The sequence below is a fragment of the Pectinophora gossypiella genome, chromosome 26, assembly GCF_024362695.1.
Source record: "Pectinophora gossypiella chromosome 26, ilPecGoss1.1, whole genome shotgun sequence".
NCBI lineage: Eukaryota > Metazoa > Arthropoda > Insecta > Lepidoptera > Gelechiidae > Pectinophora > Pectinophora gossypiella.
The window spans coordinates 4,367,716-4,395,636 of record NC_065429.1 but is presented as its reverse complement, the minus strand read 5'-3'; the positions used below and the strand labels follow the sequence as shown (position 1 = coordinate 4,395,636).

Genomic DNA, 27,921 nt, shown 5'->3' with positions numbered 1-27,921 from the left:
ATTTAATTTTTATATGATTTTCATTAGTAAGTACCTACTACCTGACGAAGTAAGTGTACTTATTCATTATTTTAGGTTCACAAAGTATTTCATAAGTCCTGTATATGTACTTATTCTATTTGTGGAGATTTCTCATTAGCATTGTCTACATCTATTGTCTAGATCTATAGTTATTATTTGAATGTTAATCTTCCTATGAAAATAAAATAAATAAAATAAAATAAAAATTATATTTTACGACCGTTAATATTTGGTTGTAAAAATACATCTCAAAAGAAGAAGCCAAGCCAAACCCTTTCATTGCGGAGATGATTCGCGGTTTAGAAAAAATTACCGCGGTACCCTAAATTATGAATAATGTCGTACAGCACAGGTGTGACGCAACACGGGAACTTCTATAAAGCACACTACATCTAAGACGAGGCGCCATTTTCTTTTCTACGTCTTCCCGGCAAGTCTTCACACATCTACGCAGTTTTAAAATAAGTAATTATCATCAAATTAGTGCAGTTTAAAAATTTAAAATTCCTCTGAAATAGTTTCACTAATTACTCAATTACGTAATTAAATAAATTAAGGCGAATTATTGTAATTTCCAAGTGTTAATTTCAAGTAAGTTTGAAAAAGAGTGGCTGAAATGACCAGTGGTTTTTCTTGCTGTCAAATTTAAGCGGGAAATCTTTATCGGGGTAAATTGAAATGTATTTGTTTGAGATTATCGAAATAAAACGATTAGATAATTGTTTTAACATTGTAAAAAGATAAAGTCGATGTCTTCGCGCCCTGATTGGTCACATGAGTCGCCATCATAGGAATGTCTGAAGATGACATGTGACAATGACAAAATGGCCGCACTTTTCAGGTGGAAATCATTTGAAGAGCTTCTTTTGGTTATTGGTAAGAATTTTCCATTATTATTTTTTTTGTTTTTGTATTACGTTTTGTGATTTTGTTTCGTGGGGAGTAACATTTTAGCATTTTTTTAATAAGTAGCTACTTTATTTAATGCTTTTATTTCATCAAAAGTTCCGGGCTAATAATAAATCTACTTACTTCGTATTTAAAAAAAAACATGAATTAGCTGCCTACCTAAACATTTTGTAATCAATTTTTTTAATATTTCACGAGATAAGCACAAAACTACTTATGCCATAAAACGAAAAAGTTTTTAATATTTCAAAATCAAATACGACTTTACCAACATTTTCCACCCAACCAAAAAGATTATTCTGTCCTTCCGCCATACTTTTTTTAAAACCACTTGCGTTCCGCAATTAACTTTATCTTCTATTAAAATAGTTCAAATATTAGCCGAGAAAACGGGACCACATATAACGTAGAGCAAATAACCTTCTTATCTAAATGATTAGGTACTTGATAACAGGTTAGATATCAGAAAATAGTACAACATTTCGTTACATTTCACTTTTGAGTGGTTCACGCTTATTTTCGCCTTTTAAATTGGTTTACAAGTCGTCAGTCATTAACCATACATACACACTTCATACATAAGTCCTAACTTACTCCAGAAAGCGACTTGGTATTGGCATTTGGCATAGAAAAAGAATATCTAACACCCTATGTAGTAGCATGATCAGAATAAAAGCAGGACAGAGATATACTACATCGCCTAGTGCGAAAGAGACGAGAGATATGTCTTTTTCGCTCTAAAAGTATACAAGCTTAGTACACTTGAGTCATGTCAGGGACCTCACAAACCACACGATAGAAGAAAAGAAGAAGCTTAGTACGAAAGAGAGGAGAGATAATATGTCACTCAAACTATGCAACGTTAAATAGGGTTTAATAGAGTTTAATACTGCCGAGGAGCTTGGTGGCGCAGCGGTAAACGCGCTCGGTCTGCGATTGTTGAAGTTAAGCAACTTTCACAAAGGCCGGTCATAGGATGGGTGACCACAAAAAAAAAGTTTTCATCTCGAGCTCCTCCGTGCTTCGGAAAGCACGCTAAACCGTTTGTCCCGGCTGCATTAGCAGTCGTTAACCATCAATCCGCACTGGGCCCGCGTGATGGTTTAAGGCCCGATCTCCCTATCCATCCATAGGGAAGGCCCGTGCCTCAGCAGTGGGGACGTTAATGGGCTGATGATGATGATGACTGCGTAAAGAAAGAACTCTCCCCGCCCCACGCCAATTCGTATCGGGCGCCGACCTCTGCCCCTCTGGATCTTACTTTAGTCTAAAATGGCCGTACTCTACTCTAGCCATAGAGGCAGCCAATCAGCTCGCGACACCAAACACTTCAGGACCCCGATACCGACCCCACCGGCGTGGTCGACGATTTCCCTCAATCAGCGCTTATCGCTATCGACCCACTAAGGTCGATTAATTCTTTCTTCCTCTCAGACGCGTTCGCGCCCAACTGGGCACCCTCAGGCCTGTTGTCTTAAACGTTGTACTGGGTGAAAGCCTTCAGCGCTCCCCATTTGTCTGGCCAAAAAAAAATCTCTGGTCATAGAATAACGAATAATACTACGTATAGAAAAGGAGCTCTCCCGCCAGCGTTTGAGCTAGGTTTACCTCACCCCCCGCGGACATAATTTAGACTTGAATCGTATGGCGTCAGACGTCATGTCACACACACAGACGCGCGTGTATTTTTTTTTGACGTGACTTATTGTACATTTGCCGCAGATGGCATTAACTACTTGGCCGGACAAATGGGGAGCGCTGAAGGCTCTCACCCGGTACAACGTTTAAGACAACAGGCCTGAGGGTGCCCAGTTGGGCGCGAACCTCGGCTCAATGCGTCATCTGAGAGGAAAAATATTTCAAAGAATTAATCGACCCTAGTGGGTCGATAGCGATAAGCGCTGAATGAGGGAAATCGTCGACCACGCCGGCGGGGTCGGTATCGGGGTCCTGAAGTGTTTGGTGTCGCGAGCTGATTGCCTGCCTCTATGGCTAGAGTAATCGGGTCGTCGGGATCGTATATTACGTCCTTCGGACGCCGATACTTTTCAGTACCGTCCCTAAGCGGGATGTTTTCGGAAGAACGCGCGTATAAGTCAATGTGTAGTGTCTGTGTAAAACGAGGTTGTTTGTATGAAGTGTCCGGAGTGCGCTCTGGTGCCAATAATAAACGATAATAGATATCCTCACTCGACAGACTGGCCGGTTAAGACGTAAAGTTAAATTACAACCAGCGATAACTTACAGAAAAGTTAAAATGAACTGCCTTGATTTAGTAGGCGTAAATTTCTTCGCTGGGGCCTTAGCCGGCCTGCGAATGATTATGACAATAGAGAGAGACAGGGATAAACATGTGAGGTATTGACGTAAGGTGACAAGTCAGTCTCATATACAGGGTGTTAGTCACATCGTAACGAAAACTTCCGAGGGATTTCTCAAACTTAGAATACGGAAATAGCACTTGATATAAATCAAGTGCTATTTTCCGTCGCCAAAGTATGACACGGAAAACAATTGAAGAAAACACTAAAGTTTTCATGAATTTTCCCACAGGAAATTCCACTTGATATCAATTCAGAATCATGGTCTGAACCATCTCGTTCAGTATTCGTTACGTTGTTACTAACACCCATACCTACTTGTATGGCTATCTGTACATATTTGTACGGGATGTAAGTGACATCGTATTGAATACTGAGGGGGATGATTCAGATCATGATTCAGGGTTATTATTAAGCCGCCAAAGGTCCCTGACATGCCTCATGTAACGACTACATAAATCAGTAAGTAGTAACCGGAACCAACGGCTTAACGTGCCTTCCGAAGCACGGATTATCTTACCTTTGGACAATGTCCGAACCGGTAATGTCCTAACCAAACTAGGGATCATAAAGTGATTTTTGTGATATGTGACCGGGGTTCGAACCCGGGGCCTCCGGATCGTGAGCCTAACGCTCAACCACTGGACCACGGAGGCCGTTTTCAATAGTGGTGACTTGTCACCATACGGGTCGGGATTGGTACCCGCAACCTTCGACGACAAACCGGACACATTGAAATATGAAACATATATTATATTATGTCAAATAATGCTGTATGTGTATGCAAAACCAATTACGACTTGGCCTCATTGATAGTTACAAAATAAGTATCTCATTGTTACGCGAAGGTTTTACCTGACATAACCATTGCTGTTTTAAACATTTACCTACAGTTACTTTGCAAAACTTACTACATACATACATACATAAACTCACGTCCGTAATCCCTAAAGGGGTGGGCAGAGTCACAAGTAATCAAAGACAACTTGCAGCCACTGTTGATACGATGTCGTAAGCTGGATATGATAAAGCTTATGGTGATAAGGGATCAGCCTATCGCCCATAACATTAGTCCATCGTGTTAGAGGACAGAATCCCTCTGTCGGTTTTTACGCCATGCCTGGGAAGACAAGCAGCTGAACGTTTTCTATGTTTTTTATTTGCTCCCAGAACGCCATAGAAGCAAAACTTACTGTTAGTATAAATATTATGGTAGAATACATATTACGTAAATTCATGTGGTTTAATCCGCTAACGGAGCAGGCAGAGCCACAAATCATCAAATCTAACCACAAACCTAAATTTCAACAATCAGACATAACACATGAATACAGTACAATTTGGGCGGCCTTATTGCTCTAGAGCAATTTTTCGAGGCAACCACAACCAGGAGGAGGGTTCGAAACCGAAAAGAAGTCATAAATGAATGAATGTGATGAATCGTGATAGCCTAGTTGGAAGAACGCCTGATTCTCACAATGAGGTCGCAGGTTCGAATCCTAGCACATGCCTAAATCGATGATTCTATACTGATAGGTACACACACATCTACGATTTTGAAATTGTCAGAAAATACATTTAAAGCTCATGTGAAGCAGCTTACTTTATGTAAAAAAGCTTATTATAAGATTAATGATTGATTAATCTTCTATGCTGTTCTGGGAGCAAATAAAAAACATAGAACACGTTTAGCTGCTTGTCTTCCCGGGCATGTCGTAAAAACCGACAGAGGGATTGTGTCCTCTAACATGATGGACTAATGTTATGGGCGATAGGCTGATCCCTTATCACCATAAGGTTCATCATATCCATCTTAGGATTTCGTATCAACAGTGGCTGCAAGTTGTCTTTGAGTACTTGTGGCTCTGCCCACCCGATTTGGGATTACGGGCGTGAGTTTATGTATGTATGTATAAGATTAATGATTACTTAGATACCTACCTAAAATATAAAAATGCCTGGTATTGAATGTGTTCCTCTAGTTATTAAATAACTTGTAATGTATACCCTCATTGGTTTTTAACAGATGTGTTGCTGTTGCAGTTTCTTGTCATTTCTTCTCCTCAGCCATAACACCTTGCGAAATGACGTAGATTCAAAAATATTAAATTGATCTTTAACAAGTTTATCCATGATAATTACGTTGAATAAATGATTCTGATTTCTTATTCATCATACAACGCAAAAGGTACTTAAAGGGATTTTTTGCTTAACGAACACAACACCCCATCTTGTCTACCACAATTGGGTAAAATGCATCTCCTATCTCCCCGTACACCCACCAATCTGTATAGCAACTAAAAATGGTATCATTAACAAAAGACGAAGGCAAACAAACTATACAGCCTATGCTTCCCCCGTTACAATTTAAACCTTATTACCTTCAAATGTAAGTTAATTTGGAGGTGCAACTGTTAAATCAACTGTGCAAACTTCAACTTTACACAAGTGTTGTAGAATACTGCCGGGAAGGTGAAGAATTTCGGTTCAATTATTATTTTGTGACTTATAATGAGGAGCTCGGTGGCGCAGCGGTAAACGCGCTCGGTCTGCGATTGTTGAAGTAAAGCAACTATCGCAAAGGCCGGTCATAGGATGGATGACCACAAAAAAAAAGTTTTCATCTCGAGCTCCTCCGTGCTTCGGAAGGCACGTTAAGCCGTTGGTCCCGGCTGCATTAGCAGTCGTTAATAACCATCAATCCGCACTGGGCCCGCGTGAAGGTTTAAGGGCCGATATCCCTATCCATCCGTCATCCGTTCTTGTCGGTGCAGCATTTTCCATGCTACTTTTTTAGGGAAAAATAGGGCAGTGGTTTCCCTCTTGCCTTGCGCCTGTTTGCATCGGCCCTCTGGGGTCGATTAATTCTTTCAAATATGATCCTCTCACACGACGCTCTGAGCCCAGATCCGCGCGAAGCCACAGTCGTGACCTAAAGAATATACTTACTAAATAATTATGTAATATTTTTCATGAATGAAATATTGTTTGCGTTACTTATTTCAGTGTTCTATGTACATACTTAGTACCTACACAGTAGAACATGAAAATCGTGCTTCATAATTTTATGAAGGCGTTTACCAAGTCACGCATGAACGCGACAATGTTGCAATATGTAGGTATCTTTACGTCAGAATATCTACATCAGCCCATTAACGTCCCCACTTCTGGGGACGGGCCTTCCCTATGGATGGATAGGGAGATCGGGCCTTAAACCATCACGCGGGCCCAGTGCGGATTGATGGTTATTAACGACTACTAATGCAGCCGGGACCAACGGCTTAACGTGCCTTCCGAAGCACGGAGGAGCTCGAGATGAAAACTTTTTATAACGTCAGAATATAGGTAAGCAGAATTTATGCACACCTATTTCCCATTGGGGTAGACTGACGCCACGGAATTCCACAAAAAAACGAAAAAGTACGATAAGCTGCAAAAGTCCAATCAGTTTCTTGCAAAGTAATCTTCTTATCGTGTGGGTTATTAGGTGGAATATCAACCTCATCAACCCTGGTGTCAGGGTTATGACTGAGCCCCCAAAGGCCCCTGACATGGCTCATGTAACAATTCCTCATTTACATCGGTAAATAGTAACCGGGATCAACGTGATCAGCCTGTAATGTCCTAACCAAACTAGGGATCACAAAGTAACTTTTGTCGTATCTCCCCACTGGAAATCGAACCCGGGACGTGTACCACGGAGGTCGTTACCTATTGCCATTAACCGGGCACAAATCCTGGAAACCGCGTGATATTAATTATCTATTATTTAACCATGAATTCAACTTCATAAAGTGGTTATTCCGTGGTCACACCCCGAACACTTCATACAAACAACCTCGTTTTACACAAACACTACACATTGACATTATCGTACACGCGCATCTGTGTGTGTGACGTCTGACGCCCATACCATTGAAGATAATCTCTGCAGGTGGGGATCCCTGGTTGATGGTTGCGATGATTGCGAGTGTGGAGTATCACCACAAACTATGGCTCACCTTTTGTGCTGTCCTAAGTGCCCTAACACCTGCACTATTAAAGACCTTACGAAGCCACTGACAATGCCGTAAGCGTGGCCAATTATTGGTCAGCAAAAATTTAGTTTCGATCGCCATCGACTCGCAAAGAAGAAGAGCATTGAAGACTAAAATAAGACCGAGGGGGGATTGGTAAACCTAGGTCAACCGTTCTATACGTAGTATTATTCCTTATTCTATACCGTGGTTTCTTTCTCTCCGCCGCTCTAACTAAAGAGAGAGTCTTGCATAGTTCTACACCAATCTACATGTTAATATAAATAGGTCGGTTACTCAATACTAGAACAAAATGTAAAATAACAAATACCTGTTACTGGACGTTTGTTGGAACAAAGCCTATGTTAATTTGTGGCGCGAGTATTCTGTACAATTCGTCAGGCGATTTGCTTTTGAATAGATCGTACGGGTTACCTAAGAAGTCAGCGTTGATCGCTTGTAAGTACTGAGGGTACAAAAAAAGCTCGGTGAGGTGTGATGGATGTTCCTCTGACTACCCCATTGGGTTACCTAGTACCCGGGATCACAGATCATAAGGATTAACGGCTCAACGTGACTTACGAAACGCGGGATCGTATCGTGTGGGTTGTGAGGCGGAATACCAGCCTCATCAACCCTGATGTCAGGGTTATGATTGAGCCGCCAAAGGCCCCTGACATGGCTCATGTAACGATTACCCACTTACATCAGTAAGTAGTAACCGGGACCAACGGCTTAACGTGCCTTCCTAAGCACGGATCATTTTACTTTCGGACAATCAGGTGATCAGCCTGTAATGTCCTAACTAAACTAGGGATCACAAAGTGTTTTTTCTGATATATCCCCACCGGGATTCGAACCCGGGGCCTCCGGATCGTGAGTCCAACGCTCAACCACTGGACCACAGAGACAGTCCCGCTGATTGAAGTCAAGACCGTTTTAAACTTACCGTGCGCCCTTGCGTACTGAGAATCAAATTAGTTTCATTTCGTGCGAGTCCAGTTAGGATATCTCTGTTAATTGGGGCTGTAGAGATGGGAACTACGGCGCTAGTGATGTGCTTCATGACATATTGGTGCCTTTTCGGGGCTGACAAACTTAACTAGTAACTAAAAATTCAAAAAAGTAAAATAAGAAGGTATAAAATAATAGGAAACAGGATAGGAAATAGGAAGGTATAATATATTCCTTATATTATATTATATATTCTTATTTTACCTTTTTATAATAGAAATAATATAGGAATATAATATATTCCCTTATACCGAAAAAAGCAAATATTATTTGCTTTTTTTTTGGCAGCAAGTACAATACAATAACGCTTTATTGCACATATAAAGACAACACTAAAAACAATTACAAATGTGACAAGAGATGTACAATCGGCGGCCTTATTGCTAAATAGCAATTTCTTCCAGGCAACCTTAGGGTGAATGAACTTGTTACATATTTCAAGTGTGTCAGGATCGAAGCAAATTGAATTCCATAGTTTCTGCTCACCCCGGTGGGAAATAGGCTTGAGTTTATGTATGTATGTATCTATTCCTTTTACACTTCACCTTTGTTTTGTTTAACCTGGGGCCTTAGCCAAATGAACGAATACGAAAAACGATAATGACAGTGATAAAATTAACATTCCGTCACTGTCGGTTTTTAAATCCTGATATCGACCCCGCCGGCGTGGTCGACGATTTCCCTCACTCAGCACTTATGGCTATCAGCCCACTATCGACTAATTCTTTCAAATATTATATCCTGCCATTTGTGGCAAATCTACAATAAGTCACGTCAAAAAAAAACTGTCGGTTTTCGAGACCGAATAATATAGAAGCCTTCGACCAATAGCCGTTTGACGTCCATCTACGTAGATAGCATTCGTATCGTTTATTGGTCAAAGCGCTCGATAAAATTCGCGCGCGGTTGTCATGCAGACCCGGCTAGTTACATGTCGTTTCTGTAATAGACCAAAAACACCTTTCATCATTACCAGCCCATTAACGTCCCCACTGCTGGGGCACGGGCCTTCCCTATGGATGGATAGGGAGATCGGGCCTTAAACCACCACGCGGGCCCAGTGCGGATTGGTGGTTATTAACTGCTAATGCAGCCGGGACAAACGGCTTAACGTGCCTTCCGAAGCACGGGAGCTCGAGATGAATACTTTTTTTTGTGGTCACCCATCCTATGACCGGCCTTTGCGAAAGTTGCTTAACTTCAACAATCGCAGATCGAGCGCGTATACCGCTGCCCCACCGAGCTCCTCAATGTAAAAACATCCTCCTTTAAAAACATAAATTTTATAATTATGACAACTAATTTTATTGGTTCATAATTTCACCACTGTTCACAAATAATCCGCTGGGCTCAGTGACTGCACTTTTGCTCTTTGATTGTAAGTACATCCTTCGCTTTAGAACGTCTGTAGCGGTCGAGCCAACTGTCTAACAATCATTGAATAACCACAGAAAGATTGATAAAAAAGGGAAAATGGTCCCGTTTAAAACACTTTTTTTCTTTTTTTTTTGACGTGACTTATTGTAGATTTGCCGCAGGTGGCATTAACTACTTGGCCGGACAAATGGGGAGCGCTGAAGGCTCTCGTTTTAAGACAACAGGCCTGAGGGTGCCCGCCTTTTAACACAAAACTTATTCCTTATAAGGTAATGTCAAAGGCCTCGATTCCGTTAGACGGCTAGTAACCGCGGTATCTCAAAGTTGGTCAATATTTGACGAGCGGGATCCAGTGGCACGGTGATGCCTGTTAGCAGTGAAGTGCCTTTCCAGGGAATAATCCCGACAGCAAAAAGACGCAAAATGTATGTAGACAGAGCTTTAACATAACATAACATAACAAATACTCTATTGCACGGTAAGTCACGTTGAGCCGTTAATCCTTATGATCTGTGATCCCGGGTACTAGGTAACCCAAGGAGGAGCTCGATGGCGCAGCGGTAAACGCGCTCGGTCTGCGATTGTTGAAGTAAAGCAACTTTCGCACAGGCCGGTCATAGGATGGGTGACCACAAAAAAAAAGTTTTCATCTCGAGCTCCTCCGTGCTTCGGAAGGCACGTTAAGCCGTTGGTCCCGGCTGCATTAGCAGTCGTTAATAACCATCAATCCGCACTGGGCCCGCGTGATGGTTTAAGGCCCGATCTCCCTATCAATCCATAGGGAAAGCCCGTGTCCCAGCAGTGGGGACGTTAATGAGCTGATGATGATGATGATTGCAAACACAGGAAATACAACTATATAGAACAAAAGCGAAATAGAAGAGTACAAAAGGCAATTTCATTACTTACCACTTTGTTACCACCCACTTTTACTACCTTTATTAGTTATATATAGTAACGGCCTGTGGTCCAGTGGTTGAGCGTTGGACTCACAATCCCGAGGCCCCGGGTTCGAATCCCGGTGGGGAAATATTACAAAAAACACTTTGTGATCCCTAGTTTGGTTAGGACATTACAGGCTGATCACCTGATTGTCCGAAAGTAAGATGATCCGTGCTTCGGAAGGCACGTTAAGCCGTTGGTCCCGGTGATCAGCCTGTAATGTCCTAACCAAACTAGGGATCACAAAGTGATTTTTGTGATATGTCCCTACTATGCCTTACTATTAAAGAGTTTTTTACATAAACATCACTGTTGAAACAGTGACACTCCTCTACGCGATTGTCTTTTGTTATTATGTAACAGAAAAATATCTAATGATCGATCCAGTTTTGATGTAACGAAAGTTTTGCGCGGATTTTCGCGTAGGCTGAGACTAAAATCAAATCTTGTTACAGCAAAAGCTTTGGGAATATTCCTGGGGACAGCACTTCATTGGCTGTTAGGTGGGTAGCACGATGACACGAGGCGACATAACGTGCCGGGGTAATTCACACCTCTGGTGCAATTGGACGAGTAGGACTTTCTTGGTATGGTGCCTGCCATGAGCATAGAATAAGGGTAAATACTGGGTGTTAGTGACATCGTAACGAATACTGAGGGGGTTGATTCAGACCATGATTCTGAGTTAAAATCAAGTGGAATTTTCCGTCGCAAAATTCATGATTTTTTTTTAGTTTTTTTAAATTATTTTCATACATACATACATAAACTCACGCCCGTAATCCCTAATGGGGTGGGCAGAGCCACAAGTAATCAAAGACAACTTGCAGCCACTGTTGATACGAATTCCAAAGATGGATATGATGAACCTTATGGTGATAAGGGATCAGCCTATCGCCCATAACATTAGTCCATCATGTTAGAGGACACAATCCCTCTGTCGGTTTTTACGACATGCCCGGGAAGAGAAGCAGCTGAACGTGTTCTATGTTAAATTATTTTCAATTCTATACTTTTGCGATGGAAAATTCCACTTGATATTAACTCAGAATAATCAGATGAATCATCCCTCTCAGTATTCGTTACGATGACACTTACACCCCGTACAAGTACATACGGTAGCCATATAAGTAGGTATGGATGTTAGTGACACCGTAACGAATACTGAGGGGGATGGTTCAGACCATGATTCTGAGTTGATAACAAGTGGAATTTCGTGTCAAAAAATTCATGAAAATTTTTCTTTTCTTTTTAATTATTTTCCAATCCATACTTTTGCGACGGAAATTTCTACTTGATATCAACTCAGAATCATGGCCTGAACCACCCCTCAAAGTTTTCGTTACGATGTCACTAACACCCTGTATAAAGATTTGTATAGTGTATAAATCAATCAATCAATAATACTTTATTGCACAACGACATATAAGTCATCATCATCATCATCATCATCCAAGCCGTGTCCGGTGACGGCGACTCCTAAATGTCTATCCCAGGTCGATGTTATGATAGGCTCTAACGTGGCTAGCAAAACCGAACTTCGATTTGAAGGTTCGGCCACATGGCGCACAGAATAACTGGCCAGCAGAATTAAACATATAAGTACAAAGGACATAAACATACGAATAAAAATAATCATAATCATTTATTCGGAATAAAAATGGTATTACAGTTTAAGCACAATAGGCGGCCTTATTGCTAAACAGCAATTTCTGCTGCTATATTTTTTGTGAAGCAGCGTGGTGGACTATGCTCCATACCCTCTCCGATTGATTGAGAGGAGGCCTGCCTGTGCCCAGCAGTGGGACGTATATAGGCTATTTATGTGTTATGTGGTATTTTTGTACTCTTTTTTGTATTACTAACAAATCACAGCCACTTTTTTTTTTAATCTTTATTTAAGAGCTTAGTCACAAACAGGAACTATGTCGCTCTATAAGGCAACAAAAATGGGTACTAAAAACAAATTACATTACTTATCTTAAGTTTACGCCTATATTGACCAATTTATAAAGTGCTTTGGCCTTTTTCGATAATGGTTTCACAATCACAGCCACTTGAAACTCTGAAAAACTACGATGAAGAAAGAAGATGAAGAATGTCGGATGAAGAATATAATCTGTTAATGAAGAGAGCTATCCGTCGACAGTATTGGATGTAAACACTGTCATGGAGTTGCTCTCTTTATGAACGGATGCTGTTTCAACGGGAGAAGAGAATATTGAAGAACAGAAGAGAAGAGAAGATTGGCAATAAGGAAGAGAAGGCAGGAGAAGAATCTCGAACTTAGCAAAATATGCGTTATATTAAGCGTTATTAAGTGTCAAGTAATATGTTCGAGGAAGATTTCACCTATTATTTGAAAAATTGTTTAATAATGTACCTTAATACTTAGTATAGCCCCCTGGTAGTTGCGGCTTCCGAATTCCCGCTTAGGGACGGTACTGAAAAGTATCGGCGCCCGAAGGAATATACGATCCCGACGACCCGATTACTCTAGCCATAGAGGCAGCCAAGCAGCTCGCAACACCAAACACTTCAGAACCCCAATACCGACCCCACAAGTGTGGTCGACAATTTCCCTCATTCAGCGCTTATCGCTATCGACCTACTAGGGTCGATTCATTCATTCAAAGATTCTTCCCCTTATGTCTGTTGCCTTAAATGTGGTACCGGGTGAGAGCGCTCAGCGCTCCCTATTTGTCCGGCCAAGTGGTTAATGCCATCAAATCGACTATAAGTTACGTCAAAAAAGGGTAGTGTAGCCCAAAAACGTGTTTTTTTTTTATATTTCATATTTTCAATAGGTATTTTAGGTATATTTAAAAAGCACAATTTATATGTCGCGCAAAAACAAACATCTTAAAACAAGGGGTGGACAAGGTAAATCAGAATGTTAACAGTTCTATAAGACAGTTATTTTCGGATTTACTATAATAACAGCGATACAAAAATACAATTACCAACAACAACAGTATTGTTCTTCTATCGTGTGGGTTGTGAGGTGGAATACCAACCTCATCTACCCTGGTGTCTGGGTTATTGTTGCCGCCAAAGGCCCCTGACATGGCTCATGTAACGACTACTAACTTACATCAGTAAGTAGCCTTCCGAAGCACGGGTCATCTTACTATCGGACAATCAGGTGATCAGCCTGTAATGTCCTAACCAAACAGTATTAAATATATTGTATGACCAAAGGTTGCCTGAAAGAGATTGCTACTTAGAAATAAGGACGCCTATTGTACTCTTCTATTTCTCCTTTCTTCTATTTCCACTTAATATATATATCAAGTGGAATTTTCCATCGCAAAAGCATAGAATTGAAAATAATTTAATAAAACAAAAATACATGAATTTTGCGACGGAAAATCCCTCTGGATATCAACTCTGAATCATGCCCTGAATCATCCCTCAAAGTTTTATTTACGATGTCACTACAACCCTGTGTGTATGTAAAATAAATAAAAAACTATGTAAAAGTATTTAATAATCGGCTCACGTCGCGACTTATGCTGAGCGAGGTCCTTTTATTCCGGACTCCACCGCAGATTATTTAGAATACTTAGTTTTATTATTATTGTTTTTATGATTTTGGTTTGTTTTTCTTTTTGTTTTGGTACATTTTTTTTTTGTCTATGTACTTATTGATTTCCGTGTGGTTTCTGTCCTGTGTTAAATGTAATGTACCTGTCTGTCTGTGTCTGTGGTGTCCGGAAGTAATAAATGTTTCTTTCTTTCTTTCTTTCTTTAATTATGTTAAGTTAATTAACCTTTAGAATTATATTTATGTAGGTACCTTTTGTGAAAGTTCGGTGAAGTGTGCGTATTTATTTTTCATGGTGATTGTTCATCAAAACATGCTAATAATTTGTAATAAAATTTCTTGTTTGTGATTTGTGTGGGGTATGAGTGTGTGTAGGTGTTTGAGGTGTAAGAGAGTAAGGTGATGGTAAGATAAAGGAGAAGGAATGAGACGGAATTGAAAGACAGAGAAACAGGATATGCGAGGAACAGATGTACGAGAAGGAGGGAAGATACGAGCGAAGACGGAAGGAACTGAATATAGCGGAAGAGTGAGAGGTAAGGAGTGAAAGGGACGGGAGATTAGGAAAGATGGCGAAAGTGTGTGCGCGTGGTACTAGAAATGGTTTTTTCTAAATTACTCAAGAGTAATATTTAAGTGCATTTTTGTTGTAAAACTTTAAAAAATAAACAGTGGGAATTGGGCTTGGATGTTTTTCTCCGCTCCCTCCCACATTTGTGTGCTAAATAAATAAATATTAACTGATTATTACGACCTACCTAATACTACCTACCTACCTAATACTACCTACCTACCTAGTACTACCTACCTAAGTAAGTAATAACGGTTAAATTAGGTGCTTATTGTAACTGGCAGCTCTCAGACGTCACACACACGTTGCACGTGTTGCTAATGTCAATGTGTAGTGTCTGTGTAAAACGAGGTAATTTGTATGAAGTGTCCGGTGTGTGACGTAGTATTATTCCTTAATCTATGCCTCAACTGAGAACGTAGTCGGGAAAGAGTCGACTGAACATCATAGAATACGAGTTAATGGAAAGTAGGTTATTTGTTTTACTCACAAATATTTCATAAGGCGAATAATATCTTTACAAACATAATAAATAGATAAGTTTTGATTGACGCTATCTGTGTGCAAATAATTCTACATTTACACTTGTGCAATACAAACAATACATTTGAAATGTAACATAATATCACGCCTATATCCTCGAAGGGGTAGGCAGAGGTGTACGGTCACGAGCATTAATATGTATACACTTTGGTACCATGTCACATTAACTTTTTTGAAATATGTTAGTACGACAGAGTCCCAAAGTGGGTACATTATATTGCTCATGACTGTACAGTATACACCCGCTCCTCACACTTTGCCAGCTACTTATATTTAACATAACATAACATCACGCTTGTATCCCCAAAGGGGTAGCCAGAGGTGTATTTCTCGCCGCTATGTATATGTCCCATGTAACAGGGGGCGAGCCTATTGCCATTAACCGGGCACAAACCACGTGACATCAATTATCTATGGTCCAAACATGAATTCAAACTCATAAAATCGGAGTGGGAGCATATTCTATACATCTCTGCCTACCCCTTCCGGGATACAGGCGTGATGCTATGATGTGTGTGTATTACATTACAATACATAGGTAATTCTTCATTGCAGAATTAAAAGGAACATATAACACAGGTTGCTTCTATGCTGTTCTGGAAGCAAATAAAAAACATAGAAAACGTTCAGCTGCTTGTCTTCCCGGGCATGTCGTAAAAACCGACAGAGGGATTGTGTCATCTAACATGATGGACTAATGTTATGGGCGATAGGCTGATCCCTTATCACCATAAGGTTCATCATATCCAGCTTACGACATCGTATCAACAGTGGCTGCAAGTTGTCTTTGATTACTTGTGGCTCTGCCCACCCCATTAGGGATTACGGGCGTGAGTTTATGTATGTATGTATGTATATAACACAGGAATACAAGTAAAACAAATGTTGAAAAGATGGCCTTACTGCAGGGCACAGGCCTCCCCTCAATCAACCGGAGGGGGTATGGGGCATACTCCACCATGCTGCTCCACTGCGGGTTGGTTGGTGGAATTACGGAATCATTTTATTTTTCACGGACAATCATTCAGGCCTGAAATGTCCTTACCAACAGACAAAGGACAGTCAATAAAAAAAGTACAAGGAAGAAGGGTACAGGAAGTCCTGTGCAATAAAGTAGTTGATTTGATTTGAAAGAAAGAAAGAAACATTTTATTAGCTGTTCGGTTATGGAATTCTTTGCCTGAATCCATTCGAAAGGCACCGTCGTTGGATGCTTTCAAAGGGCAAGTCAAGCAGCACTTTCTCATCTCTCTCTCCTCTTCTTTATAACGATTTTCTTTTCTATTCCATTCTTCTTACATCTTCTTCTTTATAAAGTAGGTATTGTGGTACTGTCATGGTTTCCTTTCTTCCATAGTAATGTATGTATATATTAACGTATTTATATATTATTATAATCATTATTTATTGTCTTCTATGTATTGTTTTTAATATATTACAGTTTATCTAGTTATAAGTACTTATGTTTTTCAACATTTTATTATTTTTTTTTTTTTGCACTGTCTATCCCGCTACATTTTTCATTAAATTCATATCCTATACCTAAAGGTTGCCTGTAAGAGATTGCTACCTTAGCAATAAGGCCGCCTGTTGTACTACCAATTTAATTATAATACTAATGTATTTTTAATGTGATTCAAGTGCAATATAGAGTTTTTGTATTGTATTGTATTATTTTCGGACACCCACAGATACAAACAAACAGGTACATTACATTTAACACAGGATTGAAACCACACGGAAATTAAGTAATATGTAAAAAAAGAACACTTAAAAATTATTAAAAAAAAAACAAACCAAAATCATAAATAATAATAATAATAATAATAACAGTAAGTATTCATAAATGCAACGCACTGATGGCCCGATCATCTGCGGTGGCGTCTGAAATTAAAGGACCTCGATTTGACAGTCTCACAAAGTGATTTCGACAATGTCACCATCGGGAATCGAACCCGGGCCTCCAGATCCTGAGCACAACGCTCTAACAACTACACCACGAAAACTGTTACTTATTCTCTCTTTATTTAAGAGCTGCGCTCTTGTCGTTGGAGTAATCGTGTTACTTATTATAAGACTATTATTAAATTCATCTCCTAACGTTTATTACTCAACACACAAGATGACTCCAGGAGTTGACACACGAAATTCTTCACTTATCTCGCTGGGTATGATAAGAGGAAGATCCACAGACTAGTGATAAACAGATAACCAATGCACACATTCTCACCTGCTCTATATGATAGCGAGTTTTTATGGTTCTTTGATAACCTGTTTTATTAATAAAGGTGATTTTCCATAGGCGAGTGTAATTAACTACGGGCTTCTTCTATCGTGTGGTTTCTCTTGCAGCTTCTTTTCCCCGGATGCGGATTCAAAACTTCACCGAATATTCTGTCACCTTCATCAGATTGGCAGTAGCATCTGAAAGAATACAATACAATACAAAAACACTTTATTGCACTTAAAATTAATACATACATACATAAACTCACGCCCGTAATCCCTAATGGGGTGGGCAGAGCCACAAGTAATCAAAGACAACTTGCAGCCACTGTTGATACGAAGTCCAAAGATGGATATGATGAACCTTATGGTGATAAGGGATCAGTCTATCAGGACTTAAAATTAATATTAAAATATAAACAATTATAATCATTTAGATAGTACAACAGGCGGCATTATTGCTAAGGTAGCAATCTCTTCCAGCCAGGTATAGGTGCGGGAAGTGAATTTAACCTCTTAACGTCGAGATTTCCAGACAGAATAGTTAAACAATGGGTTTTGGATTTTAAAAGAACATTCGATTTTGCGACTTTAATAGAACGTTTTTTTAAAGAACGTCTAGGGCTCTGTGCCGAGGTTTTTCATGCAGCTTCTTTTCCCCAGCTATACAGGTTGTGAGAAGCTGCAGTAGTTTTAGGCGGATGAGACGTTCGTTATGTAAACATTGACGATTCAAAGTGTAACTATGTTACCTATTGAATAAAGATATTTTTGAATTGTGAGGCGGATGACTAACCTCATCAACCCTGGTGTCAGAGTATCGCTATCGACCCACTAAGGTCGATTAATTATTTTAAATATAATCCTGTCAGACGACGCCCTGAGCCGAGGTTCGCGCCCTAGGCACCCTCAGGCCTGTTGTCTTAAATTTTGTACCGAGTGAGAGCCCTCAGCGCCCATTTGTCCGGCCAAGCAGTTAATGCCATTTGCGGAAAATCTACAAGAAGTCACGTCAAAAAAGGTGTTAGGGTTATTATTGAGCCGCCTAAAGCCCCTGAAAAGTCTCAGGTAGCGACTGTTTACTTACACTAGTAGGTAGTAACGTGCCCTCCGAAGCACGGAATCTTCTTATCTTGTCGGACAATCAGGTGATTCAAGCCTGCAATATCCTTACCGAAGGACAGTCTGACAAAGTGATTTCGGCAATGTCCCCATCGGGAATCGAACCCGGACCTCCAGATCGTGCACGTTAAGCTGTTGGTCCCGGTTACTATTTACTGATGTAAGTAAGTAGTCGTCACAGGACTCAGTGGCCTTTGGCGGCTCAATAGTAACCCTGACACCAGGGTTGATGAGGTTGGTACTCCACCTCACAACCCACACGACAGAAGAAGAAGCAGAGGAAAGGAAGTAGGTACATAATTACAATTATCTAATCAAAACATCAGACAATTCTATGAATCGATTCGCATCAAATCAAGTCACTTCATTGATACGTCAACAAGAGATAATCGACAATAATTAATACATTGATAAGATATTAATTTCCTATCAGTACAAAGAAGTATTTGACTCACAATGGATGGTCTGAAAAGTATTTTATTAGTTTATTTGTTGTTTTATTTGAGATGTGTTTGTGGCAGTACCATCTTATGCGAGAGTGGTTTCTGTAGGGTAAGTACAGTCATGAGCAATATAATGTACCCACTTTAGAACCCTGTCGCACTATCATGTTTGACATTTAATGAGACTTACGGTTTAATTTCTCAAAAAAGTTAATGTGACATGGTTTCAAAGTGTATACATATTGGTACAGTCGTGAGAAATAAAATGTACCCACTTTAGAACCCTGTCGCACTATCATATTTGACATTTAATGAGACTTACGTTTCGTTTCTGGAAAAAGTTAATGTGACATAGGTTTCAAAGTGCATACATATTGGTACAGTCGTGAGCAATAAAATGTACCCACTTTAGAACCCTGTCGCACTATCATATTTGACATTTAATGAGACTTACGGTTTCGTTTCTGGAAAAAGTTAATGTGACATAGGTTTCAAAGTGCATACATATTGGTACAGTCGTGAGCAATAAAATGTACCCACTTTAGAACCCTGTCGCACTATCATATTTGACATTTAATGAGACTTACGTTTCGTTTCTGGAAAAAGTTAATGTGACATAGGTTTCAAAGTGCATACATATTGGTACAGTCGTGAGCAATAAAATGTACCCACTTTAGAACCCTGTCGCACTATGATATTTGACATTTAATGAGACTTACGGTTTCATTTCTCGAAAAAGTTAATGTGACATGGTTTCAAAGTGTATAATATTGGTACAGTCATGAGCAATAAAATGTACCCACTTTAGAACCCTGTCGCACTATGATATTTGACATTTAATGAGACTTACGGTTTCATTTCTCGAAAAAGTTAAATAGACATGGTTTCAAAGTGTATAATATTGGTACAGTCATGAGCAATATAATGTACCCACGTTAGGACTTTGTCGCACTAACATATAGGTTCAATACGATCTACTCTAAACCGGCGTGCGTGTGTGAAGCGATTGATGAATGTGGAGGAAGCAAGAGAAGTGTGTCACGATCGAAGCAAATGGAATTCTATAGTCTCTGCTTACCCCGGTGGGAAATAGGCGTGAGTTTATGTATGTATGTATGTAAATGCCCTGTCAGACATACACAATTACACATCCATCACCCACATCACATCCATCGCAAGATGAACTAAGTACCCACACCTCACCGAGCTTTCTGTTCTTATAGTAAGCTTCACATGAGCTTTAATTTTATTTTCTGACAAATTTGAAATATTATCTGTTATTTTGTTGTACAAACGTATACTTAACCCCAAAAAAGATGAATTTAATTTACTTATCTAATCTAGAATTTTGAATAGCAATTTTATTTTTATTCCTTGTATTGTAAGTATGCCTTTCACAGTTTCTCGGAAGGAGAGATACATTTTTAACCTTCCCCGCAGACATATAGGTTCGAGACCGGCTGCGCAGTCACAGCCTCGGAATGCAGCATCAACAACGCGACGCACACGGGACTGTCGATGCTCTCACCAACCGTCTGCAACTGCTGCGAGTTCTGCCTACCCTTCTATGGTAAATAGCGCGAAGACCATTTAGGTTACATTATGTCTGTTCCATTGTCTTGTCGAAGCAAATGGAATTAAGTACATGGTCTCTGCTTACTCCGGTCAGACATAGGTCCGGCCAAGTAGTTAATGCCATCTGCGGCAAAACTACAATAAATCACGTAAAAAAAAGTCGGAAATAGGCGTGAGCTTATGCATTTTTTTGACGTGACTTATTGTAGATTTGCCGCAAATGGCATTAACTACTTGGCCGGACAAATGGGGACCGCTGAAGGCTCTCACCCGGTACAAAATTTAAGACATCAGGTTTGAGAGTGCCCAATTGAGCGCAAACTTCGACTTAGGGCGGCCCAGAGCAAACTTGAAGAAAATAGAAAGGATTTATAAGTAATATATTTTATTGTTTGTAGGTTCTCTAGACCTTCACGTAGTGGCAAAAAGGTGTAGAGCTCATTTAGCTTAATTTATCTATGACAAAAATAATAATTTCGAACACCGAATGGCATGGCTACACTTACGCCATCTATTGTCGCCGAGCTGAACCCTTAAAATTATGGCAATCGATCCGTCTGTCATTGTCAAATGTCAAAGAAAAGGGCGGGAATTCGAAATGCGTGGGAAATATTTAAATAACGAACAGTGTTTAGAGGCCGAGCCGGAATCTATGACTATACAATACACAGAATGAGTGCTTTCTTCCTTGCCGATTCCAGGAGAAGACCTGCACTGCAGCCGGGGCGGTCCAGGTATGGGCACCAACGTGGGCCGCTGCGGGCCCGGACTGTCGTGTGTGGCCAGTGATGACGGCTTCAGCTATTGCAGGAGAAGTAAGTTTTAGATTAATAGCCAGCGTCTTAGCTTATGTTGAGTGAAGCTCTCACTTGATATCAACTTAGACTCATGGTCTGATCATACCTCGTAATTTTCGTTACGGCATAGAGTAAGGAATAATACTACAGAACGGCAACTCTCCGCTCCCCACCAGCGGCTGAGCTAGGTTTACCTCACCCCTCGGTCTTACTTTAGTCTTCAATCGCATGGCTACAGACGTCACACACACAGATGCGTGTGTATGATAACGTCAATGTGTGGTGTCTGTGTAAAACGTGGTGTTTTGTATTAAGTGTCCGGGTGTGGTTACGGGGTCACTAATACCACACCTCAGACACTTCGTACAAACAATTTTGTTTTACACAGACACTACCTACTCATTGACGTTATCATACACGCGCATCTGTGTGTGTGACGTCTGACGCCATACGATTCAAGTCTTAATTATGTTCGAGGGGGAGTGAGGTACACTTAGCTCACCCGCTGGTGGGGAGCGGAGAGTTGCCGTTCTATACGTAGTAAAGTTCCTTATTCTATGCTAATACCCTGTATGTAGCTATCATTACTGTTCTGTGGATGTTCGTTCTCACAATCTTCTTTTTTATCTTTGATGGGTTTGCTCTTGGCCCCAGACTTGCCCGAAGGCATTGACGAGGCCTGAGATGGAGCGAGCTCGCCCAGAAGGTGCCAGTTCACTCTGGCCTTGAAAGCATTCGGGTTATATATGTATATTCGGAAATACAGAAAAAAATAATGGGACCCTTTTTTCGCATAATGTTTGTCCTGTTTTAATTAGGCATAACCGGTTAGGCATATTTTTTTCAGTCATAATCGTCTTTTGGTATAATGGTTACTTGTCATACTGTTTTACTTAGCATAATGATTGTTAAGCCTAATGATGTTTGTGCTATTCTTGTAGGTTTATCACATTTAACTTGGATACCATAGTGTAATAGTAGGTTAGGGTGCGGCGGGGTGGCCCTTGGGCACCCCTAGGCCGCAAACATGTTTATTTAAATAGGTATGAATTTATGCTTAAAGAGTTTATTATGCTTTATTATATTTTGTGTAAATAGTTATGTCTAATGCCTTTTTATGCGTAACTATTATTAGGAATAATAGTAAATATATGCCATGCAAATTTATGACATGCCATGCAATTTTTTTTCTCGAGCTCCTCGTGCTTCGGAAGGCACGTTAAGCCGTTGGTCCCGGCTGCATTAGCAGTCGTTAATAACCATCAATCCGCACTGGGCCCGCGTGGTGGTTTAAGGCCCGATCTCCCTATCCATCCATAGGGAAGGCCCGTGCCCCAGCAGTGGGGACGTTAATGGGGTGATGATGATGAAATTTATGACATAAAATTTTATGCAACCCGAAAATAATTCTTCTTCAACTTTCCAGTGGAATCCGAGTGCCATTCAGCTCAAGATGATTACGAGGCGAGGTACGAGGCTGGCGATGTGGGAGTGCTAGAGTCTCCACCCATCTGCGACGGCAAGGGGAGCTATGCGCACTTCGACTGCGTTCCTACACAGACGTGAGCAGTTTGGCATTTTCTTGTCAGAAAGAGACGAAATCTCTATGGACCTAGAAATTTGAAATTTGTTCGTAAATACCAGCAAGATTTTTTCAAACGCCTGTACCTGCCTATACCTCCCTGGAAGACCTAAGCAATAAGGCCGCCTATAATTATTGTACTATCTAACTGCATGAAAGTAGGATCAATGCCGTAGAAATGAGGTGTTTGCGTAGCATCTGCGGTGTGAAGTTGAGTGATAGAGTGAGAAACAGTGTGATAAGACAGAGATGTGGTGTAAAAGACGGTATAGTGACTAAGATTGAGAAGGGAATGTTAGGTTGGTTTGGACACGTATAGCGGATGAAGGATAATAGAATTGCGAAAGCGGTATATAAAGCGAAAGTTGATGGTAGGGCTGGCAGAGGAAGACCGAGAAGGACTTACGATGACCAAATTGCAGATGTCTTTAGAAAAGGTTTAATACGATCTACTCTGAACCGGCGTGCGTGTATGAAGCGATTGATGAATGTGGAGGAAGCAAGAGAAGTGTGTCAGGATCGAAGCAAATGGAATTCTATAGTCTCTGCTTACCCCGGTGGGAAATAGGCGTGAGTTTATGTATGTATGTATGTACTATCTAACTTATTATAATTCTTCATTTTATAATATTTATTTTAAGTGCAATAAAGTGTTTTTGTATTGTAGAGGCATTGTATTCTTGCAGATGCTACTGCCAATCTGATGAAGGTGAAAGAATATTCGGTGAAGTTTTGAATCTTGGAGCTGTCACGACACAAAATATGCATTGTGGTAAGTCTTCTTCTTCTATCGTGTGGGTTGTGAGGTGGATTACCAACCCCATCAACCCTGGTGTCAGGGTTTATTATTTGTAAATCAAGAGGGCTCGAACTAATGCAGCCCGAATGGCCACTGCGATCTATTGTGGCCAAGTCCCTACATATATATTTAAAACTCCTCTAGACCAATCCGTTCGATTAGATCGAGCGTCTTTTTGGGAGGAAGCTTCATGACCTCCTGGAGATCCATTATGTGGCCCAGGGTTCGGCTTCTACTGTGTATGAGAGCCTCACAGCTGCACAGCAGGTGTAATGGTGTCAGGGTTACTATTGAGCCGCCAAAGGCCCCTGACATAGCTCATGTAACGACTACTTACATCGGTAAGTAGTAACTGGGACCAACAGCTTAACGTGCCTCATCACCAGCCCATTAACGTCCCCACTGCTGGGGCACGGGCCTTCCCTATGGATGGATAGGGAGATTGGCCCTTAAACCACCACGCGGGCCCAGTGCGGATTGGTGGACCATCCGAAGCACGGAGGAGCTCGAGATGAAAACTTTTTTTGTGGTCACCCATCCTATGACCCGCCTTTGCGAAAGTTGCTTAACTTCAACAATCGCAGACCGAGCGCGTTTACCGCTGCGCCACCGAGCTCCTCGCTTAACGTGCCTACCTAATTAAAATTATTGTTACAAAAATATTATATAATACTTACCTATACTTAATGTTAGATATTATTTCGTAGGAGAGTAGAAATTCCCTTCGTGTTTAAGTACTATCTTTTAATGTACTAGATTTGAATGAATCATTTTTCCAGGATGCTCAAAGATGCACGAGAAAATTGAAAAGAACATCGCATCGGGGCTCCGTTTTCCCGTCGTAGGCCCTCGCTGCACGTCTGATGGGAACTTCAACCCTATACAGTGCCTCAATAGGACGTGTTATTGCGTGGATAAGATCACAGGCCGGATTGATGGTGACCATTCTATCAATCTCGACTATGAACCTATTAAAGCTCTCTCGTGCTGTAAGTACCTAATTTTAGAACGTCTTCTATCGTGTGGGTTGTGAGGTGGATTACCAACCCCATCAACCCTGGTGTCAGAGTGACTATTGAACCGTCAAAGGCCAAACATGGCTCATGTAACGACTACTTACTTACATCAGTAAGTAGTAACCGGGACCAACAGCTTTTTTAAAGTGCCTTCCGAAGCACGGATCATCTTACTTTCGGACAAATAGGTGATCGGCTTGTAATGTCCTAACCAAACTAGGGATCACAAAGTGTTTGTGATATATCCCCACCGGGATATGAAACAGGGACCTCCGGATCGTGAGCCCAACGCTCAAACCACTGGACCACGGAGGCCGTTATTTTAAAACTGATAATTAGGTATATCTACATTTTTAAATAGTCCGACGGTAATCCGACATAGCGTGGGCAGAGTCACAACTAATTAGGGGTGTTAAAAAGGTTGAAACAATTCGTGTAAAAAGCACTATACACTAAACTGATTAAAAATATAACCAACGGTCCCCGATGCGCGCAGCCTTCACGATTCAAGTCTAAAAAATGTTCGAGGGGGTGAGGTAAACGTAACTCAGACGGTGGTGGGGAGCGGAGAGTTGCCGTTCTATACGTACGTAGTCATCTCCTTAGCATCATCCCATTTTCCACAGGGTCCGTTTTTTACAAAGCGACTGCCTGCCTGACCTTCCAACACGCGAAGGGAATACAGGCCCAATACAAGTTAGGTCACATACCTCCGAAAATACATTTCTCGGGAATGTGGGTTTGCTGACGATGTTTTCTTCACCACTGGGCACGTGATACTTAATCATTTACGATCCAAACATTAATTTGAAAGCAAATTCGACAATCATTGGTTTAGGTCTGTGCTGGATGCGAACCTGCGACCTCAAAATGAGAGGCAAGCGTTCTACCAACTGGGCTACCACGGCTCTAACGTAGTATTATTCCTTATTCTATGCTTATGTGTTGTTAAAGCGTGTTAGAGTGCAAGAACTATACCTAATAATTGGCTTCTTAACCACAGATGATGCCACCTTGGACCTCTTCCCATCCCAAAGCCAGGGCGAAGCTCCATACAACTACACGACTCCTTGCCTGGAGGACTTGAGAGAGAAGATAGAGTTTATCCTGAAGAGTGAAGAGGACGGGTATAATGTCGACCTGTTCAATAATTTGGCTGGGTGTCTGCCTGATGGGACCTACAGCAGGATTAGAACAACTAGGAGTGGCTCGTAAGTTATGCATGTATCGCATTGATTTAATTAGGAAATGCAATCCCCTAAACATAAATCCCGTGAGATCCCGAAATTGTCGGGATCTCGTCTAGTTCATAAAAAAATATAAGGTTAAGATGGCTGAAAACGATGAAAACTGCTTGTTTGCTACGAACTTGTTTGTGATAGTGAGGTTAATTAAAACAAAATATTTTTTGAAAGTAAACAAAAAGTTAATCTTCAATATTACTAACTAAATAATTAAGTTTTCTTTGGAAATCAGCATAGATATATAGATAAAATACTTTATTGAGCACAATGGACACAAAATACAGAGATAAGGACAAAAATATACAGAAAAGCACAACAGGCGGCCTTATGCAGCAATTTCTAATCAAACCAAAAAGTAAAACTCAAGGAGATTCGCCAAATCCCGTCAATCTCGAATGGGATCTCGCCATATTATGCGTCGGGATTGATCTCGAAAAATTTTACGACATCTCGCGAGATTGGGATTGCAATGCGGCAAATCTACGATAAAATGAAAAGCTTAGCAAACATGTTTTTCATTTCAATAATTCATACCATTCCTTTTTTTTAGGAGAATCTGTGTCGATGAGACTCGTCACCAGCTAGGAGACTACGAAGCTTTGCCTGGTACTCAGCAGTTCGAAGACATGGATTGCAGTAAGTACCTAACAATTGATTGTCAGGGTTGCTGAGGTTGGTATTCCACCTTACAATCCACACGATAGAAGAAGAAGAGGGTTACTATCGAGTAGCCAAATGCCCCTGACATGGTTCATGTAACGACTGCGTACCTACTTATAGCAGTAAATAGTAATCGGGACCCAACGGCTTAACGTGCCTTCTGAAGCACGGATTATCTTACTTTCGGACGAACAGGTAATCAGCCTGTAATATCCTAACCAAACTAGGGATCACAAGGTAATTTTTGTGATATATCCCCAGCGGGATTCGAACACGGAACGTCGGGATCGTGAGCCCAACGCACAACCACTCACTGCACCCAGCAGGTCACTGACACTGATATGTTCATACTCGTTTCGGAGGGCTCTGGGCTCTACACCACTTAACTCATGTTTATACATACATACATAAACTCACCCCCGTATTCCCTGAAGGGGTGGGCAGAACTACAAATAATCAAGAAACTATTTGCAGCCACTTTTGATACATAGTCCTAAGGTGGATAATGAGAAACCGTATGATGATAGGGGATCAGCCTATCGCTCTTACAGATGATCCATCATGTTCGACAGGACGCTGTCCCTTTGTCGCCTTTTACGACATGCACAGGAAGATAGGCAGCTAAACGCATTGTATGTTTTTTCTTTACTCCCAGTCCAGCAGAGGAGTTACTCATGTTTATGTAATTGATAACAAGTGGTTTCAGGATTTCTATACACTTCTGCCGATCCCTCCAGGTATACAGGCGTGATACTGTTTTACGAGTCAATCGCTCATTATCATTATAAGTAACTAAAACTTTTTTTGGCAGAATGCGCCCAAACCACTGCAATAATGAAGGCATTAAACGAACGTCCCGTTTGCTGCAATAATGGAAATTTCCGCACTATCCAGTGTCGACGAGGACTATGTCGATGTGTGGACTCTGATGGTAAACAATACGGCAGAGAATCAGATACAGTTACTTCTTTATCTTGCTATAAACCAGATTGGCGAAATCTAAACTCAACAGACTGCTATGCGAGGTAAAATTTATTTTCGTCAATAGCAACATTTATTTGTATATGGTATCATAATAAGTAGTGCTGTACCGTACCTGCGACTGTTGGGAACTGTGAAGATATTAAAGATATTTTTATACTTAAAAGTTACTTTTTTTTACCTAAGTTAAGTTTCTGCTTGTTGATGTATACATG

At 40.7% G+C, this 27,921-nt stretch overlaps 1 protein-coding gene across 3 annotated transcripts; it reads left to right on the top strand.

Moving 5' to 3' along the window:
• Nucleotides 1-499: 499 nt before the first annotated feature.
• LOC126378442 (uncharacterized) lies at nt 500-27,885 on the top strand. 3 transcript variants are annotated; one of them, XM_050026805.1, is made up of 9 exons: nt 500-897; nt 20,493-20,622; nt 21,329-21,442; nt 22,851-22,986; nt 23,693-23,778; nt 24,585-24,794; nt 25,825-26,032; nt 26,616-26,701; nt 27,537-27,882. In XM_050026805.1, the coding sequence occupies exons 1-9, from the start codon at nt 838-840 to the stop codon at nt 27,752-27,754; spliced, it is 1,248 nt and encodes a 415-aa protein (XP_049882762.1). In that variant the 5' UTR covers nt 500-837; the 3' UTR covers nt 27,755-27,882. The 3 variants fall into 3 exon arrangements, with proteins under 3 accessions (XP_049882762.1, XP_049882761.1, XP_049882763.1); XM_050026804.1 differs by lacking the exon at nt 500-897 and adding an exon at nt 19,028-19,161; XM_050026806.1 differs by lacking the exons at nt 500-897; nt 24,585-24,794 and adding an exon at nt 19,028-19,161 and having other exon boundaries at nt 27,537-27,885.
• The last annotated feature ends 36 nt before the right edge of the window (nt 27,886-27,921 follow it).

Bases quoted from the DNA above. Each gene is read 5' to 3' on its own strand.
- LOC126378442 (XM_050026804.1), top strand. From the start codon at position 19,066: ATGGATGGTCTGAAAAGTATTTTATTAGTTTATTTGTTGTTTTATTTG. The intron at 19,162-20,492 runs GTAAGTACAGTC...CCTTCCCCGCAG, and splicing joins GCGAGAGTGGTTTCTGTAGG to ACATATAGGTTCGAGACCGG. The intron at 23,779-24,584 runs GTAAGTCTTCTT...TCATTTTTCCAG, and splicing joins GACACAAAATATGCATTGTG to GATGCTCAAAGATGCACGAG.